This window comes from Protopterus annectens, chromosome 1.part1 (assembly GCF_019279795.1).
Source record: "Protopterus annectens isolate FY-2018-M chromosome 1.part1, PAN1.0, whole genome shotgun sequence".
NCBI lineage: Eukaryota > Metazoa > Chordata > Ceratodontiformes > Protopteridae > Protopterus > Protopterus annectens.
Window position 1 is genome coordinate 1,420,370,151 of NC_056726.1, and position 14,788 is coordinate 1,420,384,938.

Below are 14,788 nucleotides of genomic sequence, written 5' to 3' on the forward strand. Positions count from 1 at the left end.
TCCTAGGACTGAACCCTGAGGTACTCCACATGTCACTTGTCTGGAGCTGGATATGAAGTTGGCTACTTTTACAGTCTGGGTTCTGTCAGTAAGCCAGTTGGCAACCCATCGAGTGACATAGGGATTTATGCCCAGCTTAGTAATTTTATCTGTGATTCCAGAGTGGGGGATGGTGTCAAAGGCCTTGGCGAGGTCCAGATAGGCTGTGTGGACCGCCTTACTCTCATCTGCAGCTCTGGAGACTTATTTGAAGAAGTTAATTAGATTCAGAAGACAAGATCAGCCCTTCACAAACCCAAACTGGGTGAGGTCCAGTGTTTGAAGGCTGCCAATGTCTTTGTTTATAAGTTCCATGATAATGCGTTCCATGCCCTTGCATATCAGGCTTGTCAGACTGATGGGACGGTAGTTCCCAAGATCCAAGGTGGATCCCCCCCTCGTGGAGTGGGATAACTGTAGCTGTGTGCCACTCAGTGGGCATGAAGCCTGAGGCGAGGCTATGATTAAACATGACACTTAGGTGAGGTGGCAGTTCATTTTGTAGTTCATGTAGTACACAGCCTGGGATGTCATCTGGTCCCATGAATGCTGTATTCTTAGCTTTGGAGAGTGTGGTTTCTACCTGTGTGGCCGTGATTACCGGAATTTGGCAATCTTTTGGTATTAAGATGGGCCCTTTAGGGGGTGAGAGGGGGGGGTGAAGCTGGCACTAAATCTATCTGCCAGGATATTGGCAATATCCTTGGGATCAGTACATTTAATGCCATTCTGTTGTAGCTCAGAGCAGATCTGAGTATTGCCATTTAGATTCTTGACATAACTATAGAATGCCTTGTGGTTGTCTTTGGAATCTTTGGCAATTTTATTTTCGTAACTAGCTTTTGAGGATTTTATGAGGGATCTCAGCTTCTTACTGAGGCTGGTGAGGGAGTTTTTTGCATCCTGGGATTTTCCTCTTTTCTGCAACAGTTTCTTCCTTCTGTTGTATAGTTTGTTTATAGCAGGGGACCAGAAGATTGGCTTCCTCTTTTTGGAGAAGAGCATCTTGGTTCTATTTGGGATGGCACGATTCATGCATGAGTGGATGTGCTCGTACAGTGCCTTAGTGTAGGATTCTGCAGTCGAACTTTCAGATCCCGTCTGCATGGGTGTCATGAAGTTTGTCACTTCTGACTTCAGTAGCATGAAGTTGGCTTTGGAGAAGTTTTTTAAGGAGGTTTCCTTAATGGGGGGTGGGGGTGGGATGTGGATGTTAAGGCTGATTTGCTTATGGTCAGACCTGACCAATGAGGGGATGACCTCTGTTGTGGAGCATCTATCTCCCATGTTGGTAATGCCCAGGTCTAGAATATAGGAGCCCCTGGTGGGACAATGGTTTAGTTGATCCAGGGTGTTGGAATTTATGAATTCCAAGAACCGTTGGGAAAAGGAGTTGGTACCTGAGTAGTTTTCCCAGTTAATGGCAAGGTAGTTGAAATCACCCAGTATTAGGGTGTTTGGTTGTATCTTAATATTTTCCAGTATGTTTAGAAAGGTGTAGTGAGAATCCTGGGGTATGGTGGGGGATCTGTAGCAAGCTACAATTTGGATTGCAGTCATACCTAGTGTTACTTGCACCTGGTGAATTTCAGATGCATTGTGTTGGGCAACTAGCATGGAGGTGTGAATATAATTGGTGAATATGGACACTCCTCCACCTTTATTGTTTTGGTCTTGGTTTTGTGGCCGAAAGGTGTGGTAATAGTTGTAGCCTGGTATTGCAGGGGTGCTGTCTGGTGCCTTGAACCAGGTCTCAGTTACTGCACAGATATCAGTGTTCTCCATTTTTAGGAGTGCCTTGAGAGAGTGCATTTTGAGGTTTAGACGTCTAGCATTGAGTAGCATTACCTCCAGATTTTGCATGCTTGTATCTGTTACGGTGGTGGTTTTATCCATTGAACCCTGCCTAAGAAAGGCACTATAGGGGTGGAAGAGCTTTAGCCAGTAACCTAAATCCCTGGGGTGACAGGTGCAGACCATCTCTGGCAAAGCATCGTGGTTTGTCGATCATGTCTTCCCAGGCAGACAGATACTGGATCCCCTTTGAATGACACCAGAAGCTTAGTCAATTGTTGAAATCAATCATTTTGCCCTTATACTGTGGTATCATTCAGGGTGAAGGCAGAATGCTACCCAGAGCTAGGGTCATTCCTGCCTGGGCCACATGATCCAAGACCTCTTCCATGTCTCTTTTCATGTAGTCCAGAGACGTATGTCTGAAGTCATTCACTCCAGCATGGAGAATGACAGAGTTGTATTTGTAGTTGTTGTGGAGTGACTTCAGTGCATGCGTTATGTGGCAGATCCTGGCACCCGACAGGCAGCTGACTGTATTTGTCTCCATGTTCAGCCTGGTGAGTGGGACATCAGTGTGCCTGACTATAGAGTCACCTATGACTAAAGTGTTGGGTACATTGTCTTGCCTTAGGGGCTGTTGTTGGGTGGCACACTGGTGTTGTGAGCTATGTGTAACTTTGGTTGTGACTGGTGTTTGTTTGCGTTTCAGCTTCAGAGGTCCTTGTTGCTTGGGCAGGTTAATGTTAAGGGCTTCCGCATATGTGGGTTTAGTGTTGCTATGTGTGGGTGTTGATGGTGTGGGTTTTGAAGGGCTATCAGTTGCTTGAGGTGTAGTGCAGGTGTTAACCTTCTCCTCTTGACTGTCTAGCACAATCTTGGCCGGAGAGAGCTTTGCTTCCAGTTTAGTTATGTAAGTGCATCTCTTGCAGGTAGTGTTGGGTGGTAGGAGGAGATGATTGTCTGTGTACATGAGGCAGTTGCCGTATTGCACCAGTATGCCCAGATTGACCAGGTTGACAGAAGAAATCACCGGAAGCTGACCCTTGGACATGCCTGTTTAGGTGCTTTTTTTGTAAAGTTTAAGAGCTGTTTTCCCTTACCTTTGCAAGGTACTTTGCAATTATAGGCTGTTTAGTGCCTACGATTAATTTCTCTTTATTGACAAGGAGAGTTGAGTGCTTTTATCAGTTTTCAGTTTCCTAGTGTTTTCCAGCAGGTTCTAGAGCAAGTGGTAGTCACAGGGGTTCAGATTTTAGTGCTACTACTGTGAAACCAGCTAGTTGTAAGGGAAAATTTGAAGAGCAGACTTTCTGGCACCTGGAATAGATTAACTGTAGCCTTGCAGTGCTGCACGATGCGAAAAATGTGCAAACACATGCGTATTTAAGCCGGAAAGCTGAAAGGGATAGAAATCAGCTCAAAAAGGCTTACAATTTCAGAGTTGGAAACCACTCCTCTAGCGTTAGATAGGCAGTACAATGCTCACCACTACCACTGGTATGTAGTAGGACTTCCCTCTACCACAGCAAGGTCTGGATAGCTCTGAACACAGAAAATAAAGTCCTGAGACAAGCAAAGCCTTAGAATATGGACTGGCTAGGAAAGGTGGGAAACGAGCAAACAAGATAGTATTTTTTTGTTGTTGTTGAAACAGGCTAAACAATGCAATAATACAGTAAATAAACACAGAAAAGGCTAACCCACCTGAGTGTGTAGTCCTAAACAGTAAATGCAATTAAAACTCTACAAAATTAGCAATTTAAAACTTTTTAAATGAAGCAAGGCAAGTACACAACTGAAAAACGATTTAAGAGGCAGTAATACAGCAGAATAAGTAGCTAGTCTACATATACAAAGAAGTCTATATATACAGAAAAGCAGCTAAAACACACAAACAATTCAGATGCAGTGCAACCTAGATCTTTAACTAGGGGTATTGTTCCATGGAAAGATCGCACACAAGGTGATGGGAAATATGGGATTCGATTAATAACTAAATACACTACAGATAATAGGAAGGTACAGGAGATTATGAAGAAGAATTGGCATTTTTGATGGCAGATAGAGACACGATGAAATTAGTTGGACAAGTGCCAAAGTTTACATATAAGAATAACCAGAACATGAAGCAGTTATTATGTGGGAATAGAACCTGTAAGTTGACTATGGCGGGTGAACTTGGCACTTATCCATGCAAAAACTGTAAGATGTGCAGCAGTGTGATGCATACCCAGAAATTCATCCATCCTGTGTTGCAATACGAGTCTGAACCCAGGTTTTGAGCCACTTGTAATACTTCTAACCTCATTTATTTGGCTACTTGTGATGGATATAATTATTTCTATGTAGGCAAGACAACAAAACGCCTTAGGAACAGAGTGTACCACCATTTGTATGACATCAAGCATAGGCATTTAGGCAATGCTCTAGCAAAGCACATTGTAGAATTCTCATCTCATAGTTTTAGTTTTACGGTTTTACAAATTGCTGTACCTAATAGGAGGGGTGGTAATAATGACAACTTTATTGAACATATGGAGTTAAAATGGATTTTTAAGTTGCAAGCACACATTTATCCTGGCTTGAATAATAGTATTTGTATCAAGCCAGTATTGGATGCACGTCGCTTTGAATAGCTTGCTTTTATTGTGTTATTTTTGTATATTTAGTAATTGATTGTTTTATTACTATGTGATCATTTAATTAGTTAATTTTGTGATGGAATGATTAAATGCTATAGTGACACTATATAATGATGCATTCTTTGGAGTTGTTTTAAGGATTTGATGAAGCGTAGAGTGTCTCCGTGAAAGCGCTTGTCCTACTCATTAAACTGGAATTTTTATCATACTGGAAGCTGTGGTGGTCTTGTTGAGCTTTTGTCTTTTTTATTCATATTTTTTTTCAACAAGACCTTTCATGGTGCTTTTGTTTGTTAATATTTATATGTTTGTAAAGAAGGATGCATTTGAAAATTATGATGTAACCAATCAGTAGGGGGCATTGTATAAATGGACCTGTATGAGACTGTAATTTATCCTTGAAGGTGAAATGCTGAGGTAGCAGATGCTTACATAAAGTGAGTTCAGCTCTTAATTTCTTGCTTGGCTTGTATTTTGTTTTGTAGGCTTATAAACACCCTGATGGCTATTAGCTTAGTATATAACTATGATTCTAAGTAGAAAGGTAGCCTGGTCTGTCTGAGATGGGACACACGCATGTAGACTTAAAAGAGAATTACTTGTACTAGTTGTTTGATTTGTTTCTGATACCCTTTTAGTTTTGGCTAACTAAAGTATGCTTTTACTTTAAGAAGACTGGCCTACAATTCTAATGGCAGTAGAAAATCAACCTGGTCTATTTGAGACGGGAAAGACAGAAAGTGGTTTAAAGTGACAGTTACTTATTGTAACTAGTTGGTACCTTTTCAGTTTTGGCTATACAAAGGTAGTTCTTGCATTAAAAAGACTGCGGCTGCAAATCTGGTGGCTGTAGATGGATATTCTGGTCTTTTTGAGTTGGGAAACACACAGGGAGGCTTAAAGTGAGACTGTTTCATCAGCCAGAGGGTTTTTTTTTTTATCAATTTTCTTTGCATCTTTACATTTGTTGTGTTTCCTCAGCTCTTGGCTCAGTTTTGCTGTATATAAAAACGCTTTGCATCCATGTATCTGTTCTCAGACTGACAATTGGAAAATATACAGGTTCGGTTAAAGTGATAACATTTCACTGGCTAGAGGGCTTTTTAGATGGTTTAATCCCTTTTCTTTGAGTCTATAAATTCTGCTACTTATCACACAAGTCGTGTTTAGCAATGCCTTGTGGTAACTTAGAAACCTATAAAACTTTTCCTGTAACAAAATAGCAATATGCTTGTACTATGAGGAGCACTGTAACATGACTTCAGTCATACATAGCCTAGTCGAAGTTTCTACCATCATAGGGCTTACGTTAGCATGTTGTACCACCCATTTGTAGTTCATGTAAAAATGACCTGACACCATGGATGGGCACTTTCCTAATTTCTGTGCCAGCAGCTTGGTAGATATGGGCACCCTAACACAATGTCAGATTTGTCTCATGTTCACTGACAACCAACTAATGCTTAGAGAAGTGGATATAATATGTGAGAGATGTAATTACACAATGTCACTGGAGGCAAGACTCTCACACAAAAACACTCAAAATAACAATCAGGCCATCAGTAAGATAAGCATTACACCCACCACATATATTACTGAGCTAACACATAGACCATTATATGCTGAGGCACTTTAAGAAACCTTTTTAAATCCTAAAGACCTCCTACACATTCATCTTACAAAAAGAATCCTCAGCAACCCCCAACCAAACACAATACAAGTCATGTTGGGGTAGAATATTTGTCAGCATGGGAGGATATGGTCAACAAACCACGTTGCTTTGCCATGGATGGTCTGCATCTATCCTCTCTAGGCTTTTGAATATTGGCTAAAATAATGTTCTCCCCCATAGTGCCTTTTTTAAGCAATGACAATCTGACACTATTTCTGACTTAGCAAAAGCAACCCAAAAGGAATCTTAAGGTGTTACTGCTCAGTGCTAGGAGCCTAACCAAGAAACTGTACTCCCTCCAGACTCTCCTTACACGTGTGCAGTTACTAATACATGGTTTAATGCCATGTAGAGCGCACTGGTAAGTGTAGGTGTCCAATTATACAGCTCTGTACCTATGAATCTATGAATGTGACTGACTGTAGTGGGAATTGTTTGTTGATGGGTTAATGTGTTTGTGTTATGTTCGTGTGTGTGTGTGTGTGTGTGTGTGTGTGTGTGTGTGTGTGTGTGTGTGTGTGTGTGTGTGAGTGACATGCCTTTACCAATGCAATTCATGGGGTGCTGGGGAGACCACTACCACTGTCAAGTCTCACTGAACTAATATTAGCTAGAGTGTGATTCAGATACATACTAAGGAGCAAATAATGAGGTCTTTCTCAGTGGGGCCAAAGCTGTCTCGGAATCACATTTTCTCACCATTGAGGTAACTGTTAAGGAAGGATACAAAACTTAGACTTCAGCCAAGCAAAAAATCTCTTTACTGAAGAACATAGTCATAGGTGACCAAGTAAAATTAAGCTGTATCTTCTAAGGCAAAGACAGAGAGAGGTCTTATTTTTATAGTAAAACCACAGTATAAATGAAACAATTTTATAGTTTTGTTTGACTGACCCGAAAGAGCTCTTTGCGTTTCTGAAAGATCCTGCTGACAGTACATTCTTGTGGTTTCTTATCATAACATTGACTGTACTGAATAGGTAATGAAATCCAAATACCTCTACTATTACTTCATCCCATCCAAAACAATCCCTCCCCTACCAAAAACTAATTTTCTCTCTAATATCTATTGTACTATATTCTCCAATCTCAAATATACTATTACCCTCCCATGCATAATGTTTACCTAACCTACTAATGGCTAGTAGGTATATATTTTGAAATGTTAAACCTACAATTGAGTTTATAACAAAAATATTCACTATGTAAATGTTGACATTTTTGTATTGAATTGTGTCTTTTCATTTTTGTAACATTGTGACAAGCCAATTGCAAATATCATGGAGCTTATCTGTAAATTTGTATTGTGGTGGCGCAGTGGTGCAGCGGTTAATGCTGTCGCCTCACAGCAAGAGGTTCTCTGGTTTGATTCTTGGCTGGGGTACCTTCTGTGTGGAGTTTGCATGTTCTCCCTGTGTTTGTGTGGGTTTCCTCCCACATTCTAAAGACATGTTTCTGGAGCATTTCTCCCTGGGCCTCTGCTGATAACAGGATCTGTGGAACCTAGCCAGACTTTCCTGGTCAACAAATGTTAAATAAGAAAAAAAAAGAATGTTTAATTAGCTGTATGAACTATGTCCTTTTGTAACATGTGAAATGTAACTTGCAATTATTGTGAAGCTTTTCTCCCTGGGCCTCCACTGAAAACAGGATCTTCTTGGCTCAGTGGACTTCCCCGGTCATCAAACTTAAATAAATAAATAAAATCAATTTTACTTCTGTATAGATGAGCAAACAACGTATGAGAATATGCATATGTCATGAAAAGAAATAACTTTCTAAGTCACATGGACCTAGACTGTACTTTAAGATGAATTCAATTTATGATTTATTTTCTCATAAAGTCTCATTTCTTCACAGGCAATGTATAATAACTGTGGAAGGCAATTACTGCAAGCTATGAATGTTTTTTTTTCCTGAATTCTAGGACATGTTACTTCAGTACTTGTGAATGTTAAATAGATACTGAAACTATTTACTTCCTTCCGTCATTCCTTCCTTCCTCTGTTCTGTCCTTTCTCGAACTTTTATACCTATGCCTGTTTGCATTCACCTGTAATAATCATGTTGAATTATTTTATTTGCTGTAATATTTTGTTTATAAAGTTTGACTGAATGTCTAAGTAATATGAGTGTTCTGAATTTCAGGAAGGTCGATGTGACTTTAATAAAAGACGTCTAGTGCATGTTGTTATCTCAAATATCGAGAATGTTACTGCAAGCAGAATTGCAAAGGATATTGTTACGCATGGACCCACATCATCAGGTTTTGGTCTTATGAAAGACTTTCACCTCTACAAAAAAGGTACTCATCTGGCTTGGTTTCTGTTTGTTTTCATAATTTTTGGGAAACTTCACAATATCCTATCGATATGATACCATATTATCTTTTGACAAATTAAATACAATTACAAGAAAGTAAGGTATGTTTTCTTAGCAGTTTTATTCTGGTGGGAGTTTTTGTTTGAACAGGTCAGCTGAGAGATTCTGCTATTTGTGAGTAACTCAGTGATCTGCTGAGCATCAAAACTTTATTGTCATTCTGTTGCTAGTACAATCAGAGAATAATAAACGGGTCTAGTAGTCTGCATTGCTAACTCATTCGGGTTGTTTTATGATCTGAAAAACAGTATTTTTTTTTATTTTTGCTTGTTAATTTATTATTGTCATCCTACCAGTAATATTCCAGAGTTAGGGTTACCATCTGACAGGCGTTTCACTGCTTTTGCCAGTTGTGCCAAAGTGAAAAGAAAATATGAAAAAAATGTATTAATTGTGCTGATATTACAAGAGAAAATTTTGTTTTCATTTTAATGTTCCTAACATAGTAAGAACTGTAAGACAAATCCAACCAGGCTGGAATTTACAATACATTAAACCTCCTATAATGGAAGCCCATTGGATATATGCAAATGAACCTATAAAGGCATACAGTTGTTGTTGTGTCTTTCGGCTTTTCCCGGTTAGGGGTCACCACAGCGGAACTCCCGTCCGCTGATGATTGGCAGTAGATTTTTATGTACCAAGTTGCCAGCTCTGATGCACAACCTTCAACAAAGGTACACCCATTCACGCATGTCTCCACAGAGAAGACGCTTTAGCTGAGAATCAAACAGGACAACGTCTTACTGTGAGGCGACAACACTTTCAGCTAAATGGCCTCTGAAGGCCCATAGCATACTATATTTAAGTCTTTATGGGCTCATTAATGTACATAAAGACAAATCCCACTAGCTGTAGAAATACGTTTTGGCCTTTTTAGTGAGCTCATCAGCACAGCTTAAATGGATTGTTTAGCTATACATTACAAATACAAAGCTCCATATGAAGCCTGAAATCCATAAACATTAAAGTGCCTGCAAAATATCCCAACTAACAGCAAAACATGCATGTCCACAGCTAGTGGGGTTTGGCTTTATGGGTGTTAATGAACTCAAAACCACAAGTCAAATGAGGAACCAGGAAAGAACAGAACTAATAACCAAAAAATAAATCTTTTATTTTTATTTTGTGGCTCCTGAGCTGTCCATTTCACCTAGGAATATTTCTGGGCATTAATGAACCCATAAAGATTAAAACATAAAAAAGCCATGAGTATTCAGAAGCAATGTAGCTGAAACACTATATGTCCTGAAGGGGTCATTTGCATATATTCCATGGGCCTCCATTACAGGAAGTTTAAGGTATTACACAGTGAAAGCCTTAGCTTGACTGGGGTTCTCTTGCAGTTTTTACGGAATGGTTTGTCTGTGTGACTTTTTTTTACCCTTTTTTACCTTAATGTTTATGGACATCAGGCTTGACATGAAGCTTTGTGTTTCTAAAGTTTTGCAATACAACCCATTTATGCTATGCTGATGAGGTCACTAATAAGGACCTCATAGCTCTTCCTTCTACTGTACTTCATTCACTGTTCTACCTGTCCTTCACCATCCCCCTTGTTAAGCTCACCATCATTAATAAAGTAATGTACAATAACTCTATAAATACTATTGTGTATACCTTGATACTGGACAGATTCCTACATTGATGGACAGATTTTTGCTATGTATTTATAATGTTTCTGTGTGCTGGATATTATATCAGATAGACTCATACTAGGTTATATGTACGATATTGTTACAGTGTTTTTGCATGCTTAGTGTAGTTTTTATACTCTTCATTTGTACTATCAACTACTTTTTTGTCTGCTATGACTGTATTCAGTTTTTCAGGATGAGCCTGAAAATGGTGCTTTACCTTGGACAGCAAATGTTAATTGTTAAATGTAAAAAAATTAAAAAAAAAATAACAAAATAAACTTCCTGAGCACTTCTTCCCAAATCCTATAACTGTACCCCATAGCATTTCCAGACTTAAACATTCTAACTGATTATGGAATCATCTTGCTCCTCTTCTTGGCATCTCCAACACATACTGTGAGATATAGATCTTTATTGTTTTAACCTAGCAGGAGTCTTCTGTCACTTAAGGCTTAATTGCCTTTGCTAATCAAACACCAGACTAATCCTTTTAATCCAGTAAGCACCATCCCAATTTCTTGGTGCCTCTCTCCACAACCTTCCCCCTTCCATTCTGCAGTCTCCTACTTCAACCTATTTTGAAACCCATCTCATATAACACGCACCTTTCTTTTCTCCAGTGTCCTATATACGTAATAGATGAGACTTCATGGGTTCTGTTCAAGCAACTTTATTATGTACAAACACATCAGGATTGAGGCTTAATACTTTAACAGGTAAACTTATAAACAAATTGCCTATTACATTCATACATGTTCACAGTCTGGATGCACTCTCAAAATGGCACTGACTATAGCACTTTCTCACTTTTTATACATGCATGTTCAGTCCTTGAAATGCTTCTTAAAGACAGTGCACACTCTGTTCTACATCCTCTCTCTTTGAGAAATAAGTCATGCAATTTTGAAAATAGTATTGACATGCAGTCAGTATAAATAATTCTTGGTCATGCAATTATACAAAAGTAAATACACATATATACAGTTAAGCCCAGGTCTCTGTCTTTTTCACACTAGGTCTGGAAATATGACCAAATCGAGTGACATAGAAATTAGAATCAGATTTAGCAAATGGGCCTGTCTGTGCGGAATGTTCAACTTTCGGGACATTAGCAACATCATCAGAAATAGAAGAAGAAGTCAAGACACATTCTGGAACAGGAACATTGTCTAGGTTACTGTGAGATCTAGAGTCTGTATCACAGGAACAATGCTGCAGTATCGATTCTGATACAGGAAGAAGATGTCTGCAATTTCTCCTGTGCTCCATACCCTCAAATTCTATAAAGTAGGATCTTGGCTCGGAATATATACCTGTAACTTAACAAATCCAGTCGAAACCTTTCACCATTTGTATTTTCACTGTCTTTCCTTCTTTCAGTGGACGAAGAAATCTGCTTGATTTATCATAGTTGGACTTCTGGAAAGAATGCACTTTCTGAATAGTTGAGCTCTAATTGATTTGTTGTTCTTAGCTTTAGGCCTCAACAAACTGGAACTGATAGGTAGTGTTGTTCTGGTTTGTCTAGATAGAAGTCTCTGAGCAGGCGAGCTAAGTATATTGTCACGGCGTATGTTTCTGAGATTATGTAAATTCATATAGACATCAGTATTGTCACTCTCTGACCTCTCAAGTAATTGCTTTGCAGTCTGCACTGCACGTTTACCTAGACCATTTGACTGTGGATATTCTGGACTACTAGTAACATGTACAAAGTTCCATTCTCTTGCAAATTTCTGAAATAACTGACTAGTAAATCTTTAAGTATGATGAAAATAGTACTGTTGTGTAAGATGAACTGACCATAAGAGTAAATGTTTGAATAATCACTGCTGCAGTAGCCACTCACTTCCTCCACCCCCTTGTTTTTTGGGTGTGTTTTTTATGCTGGAGTGTGGACATTTATGTTGTTTTTTTTTTTTTGCATTGTCCTTTCAGAGCTCAGCCTCCTTCTTTCTGCTGACAGGAAAGCTCTGAAGGGCTTCATGCCCAAACTTGTTTCTTAATCAGCTCAGCTTGAGCTACTTGACAGTTTGAGTATGTGGAAGGTAGCCTGAAGTTTTGGAAGCTGGCGGTTCCAAGTGAAAGTTCCAAAGGGTGTTCTGTCAACTTTGCCTACCTTTCAGACTTCATATTCTTCAGAAAATGTAAGCCGGCACAAAACCTGTTTCTCAGACTTTCTGTCCTTTTGAAAATACACATTGAAAGATGAAGCCTGTTATTGCAACCTAGATGTCATTAATATGTCAGTGGTGGAAGAAGATTTGGGCAGAGATTGCTATGCATAATGCGGAGGTACTAATATCCACTACTTCTCCTGTTTCTAATACCTCTTATACCTCTAATGCTTTTCTCCTTATTTACCACATACATTCTCTCTCGCTCTTCCACATTGATCATCTCTTTAAGGGGTAGATAAGAAAACAGCCATCTTCCCCTTCCATACTTTGCTGAATTATAATTAGAATCTTATTGAATAAAGTTGCATGCCTCCATCCATCACATTGTCTAACAACCAGCTGTTATTAATTCCACAACTTCTTTCTTGAACATAATATCAATCAAGACTATCACACACATTTATCTTTTCAAACCATTACTAAAATAATACCCTTCATCACATTTCTTAAACTTTCCTTTAAAGTACTACATCACTTAACCTGCTTATCCCCTTCTAATAACTCACTTTATTCTACCTCTTAACAACTATACCTACTTCTAAGTAGCACAACCAAATTACTATTCCATCACTACTTCTCTGTTAAAAGTCATATGTGTTTATCTCTTCTAATACCTCATGCTATTGTATTTCTTAAATTACTCTTTCTATCATATAGATCACTCTTCTACCTGTAAAGTGTCGGTATAAGGCTTGTGAATGTAATGTTTGTGAATATCAATAAAAATGGCATTATACTGACTATGATGCTATGTATTCAGTGAAACTGCATTATAAAATGTGTTATTGTAAATATTGATTGCATTAAATATGATACTTAGGAGACCAGCCTCCTCTGAAAAAGGCACCTGTGGCCATTTGGACTTTCCGGTAAACAAATGCCAATAAAAAAACAATTAAATAATCCTAAAACCCATCATCTCCATATTCTTTACCCTTCCTCAAATAATCTTTTTCAGAATTTTTCCTCCTCTGTGGTTATATTCCCTTCCAAAATCATTTTGTTTCCCCTTTTGTCAAACACTCCATTTTCCAAAACTCATCCTTCTGACATTGTTCCCATGATTTCTCTTCTGCATCTCTTTACATATCCTCATAAATATCTTCTAAAGCATTTCCTCTTTCTTTCTTCCTAAATATTCTACCACCTTGTCTGTTTTCCATCCCTTCTGCTGCTTCCTCCCAATTTTGAGAGTTAATTTGTGAGTGAGGGATTTTGCACATACATCCACATGGATCCACCACACAGCATTTTTCCTTTCCAGCTCCAATCTCTCAACATCCAAAAAATCTGGACAAAACTAAAAATAATGTGTGGGGGGGGGGATCAAAATCAGAACAACAAATTTTAAATGCTGTTATAAACTTAGAACAATTGTTAGAATAACAGGTTCTGAGCTAGCAGAAGTATGAAACTGAAATTTAAGTTATAACTTATTGACTTCAATACTCAATGATTTGTCAGGAAACCACCAGTTGTATGACAGACCAAAAATATGAGGTGAAAATCTAGACATTCTGTAAAGGTTTGCACAGTTGAGATAATCTTAAAATCTGAAGTTTATTCTTTCATTAACTCATTCTCATTCCTGCCTTCCCTTACTCACATCCTCTTTTTCTAAAGCTTTCTTCAACCATCTTAATTATCTCTCTAGCCTCTTGAGCTCCATTACGGTTCATTGGTTGTTGATGTGGTGGTATGATTCTAACTTTGCATATGAGAGATCCTTGATTTTCATCCCAGGCAAGCCAAGCATTTTAGATGGGTCCTGTAGTATAGGGGTTATCATATCTGTTTCAAATGCAGATCGTTCTGCATTCAGACTCTACTGTAGCCATTATATAGGCCTGTGTTGTTATGCCTGGTAGTTATTGTAGAGAATTACAGCTATGAGCTACTTCCCATAGTCCAAGACTTGATTCTGTCAGCCTCCATTTGTCTACTTTGTGACTTTGCGCAAGTCATTTAACTAGAGAATGCTGTGGGAGAATTGGGCTAGGCTCCACAGTAGTCACCTATACCTCCAGTCAAGTAAATACTTTTGAACTATGCAGTCTATTTCAACATTGGTGTATAGCCCAGCCCTGCAACCTGGGAAGTATTCGTGAAGGGTTTATCACCCTTCTTAATAAGGGCTATACTGTTAATCACTTTGTTGAATTTATGTGAAACCATCACATCATAAAGACATAACTTGAAGGAGGATAAGGTGTTGCACCATTTAAATTTCAAAATAAGTTTGTTCCACAGGCAAGGAGTTCTTTAAGTAATGAACATACCCCTCCAAGAAGCCATTATTTTATGTTACGATACAAATTGATAGTTTTGGCACAAGTACTCATAACATTGCATCCAAGAAGCCCTATTTACATTAGAATGTAAGATGAAAGTTTTGGAACACATCCTACTCATATTATTAGTATTTCTGAGATGAAG

The 14,788-nt window shown here is 38.6% G+C and overlaps 1 protein-coding gene across 1 annotated transcript in view; it reads left to right on the forward strand.

Moving 5' to 3' along the window:
* The window catches only part of LOC122810795 (ervatamin-C-like), a 577,987-nt gene that overhangs the window by 485,154 nt on the left and 78,045 nt on the right, over positions 1–14,788 (forward strand). Inside the window, exon 6 of the mRNA XM_044082359.1 lies at positions 8,299–8,455. Within this exon, the coding sequence (XP_043938294.1) occupies positions 8,299–8,455 (157 nt within the window). The remainder of the gene's footprint in view (positions 1–8,298; positions 8,456–14,788) is intronic.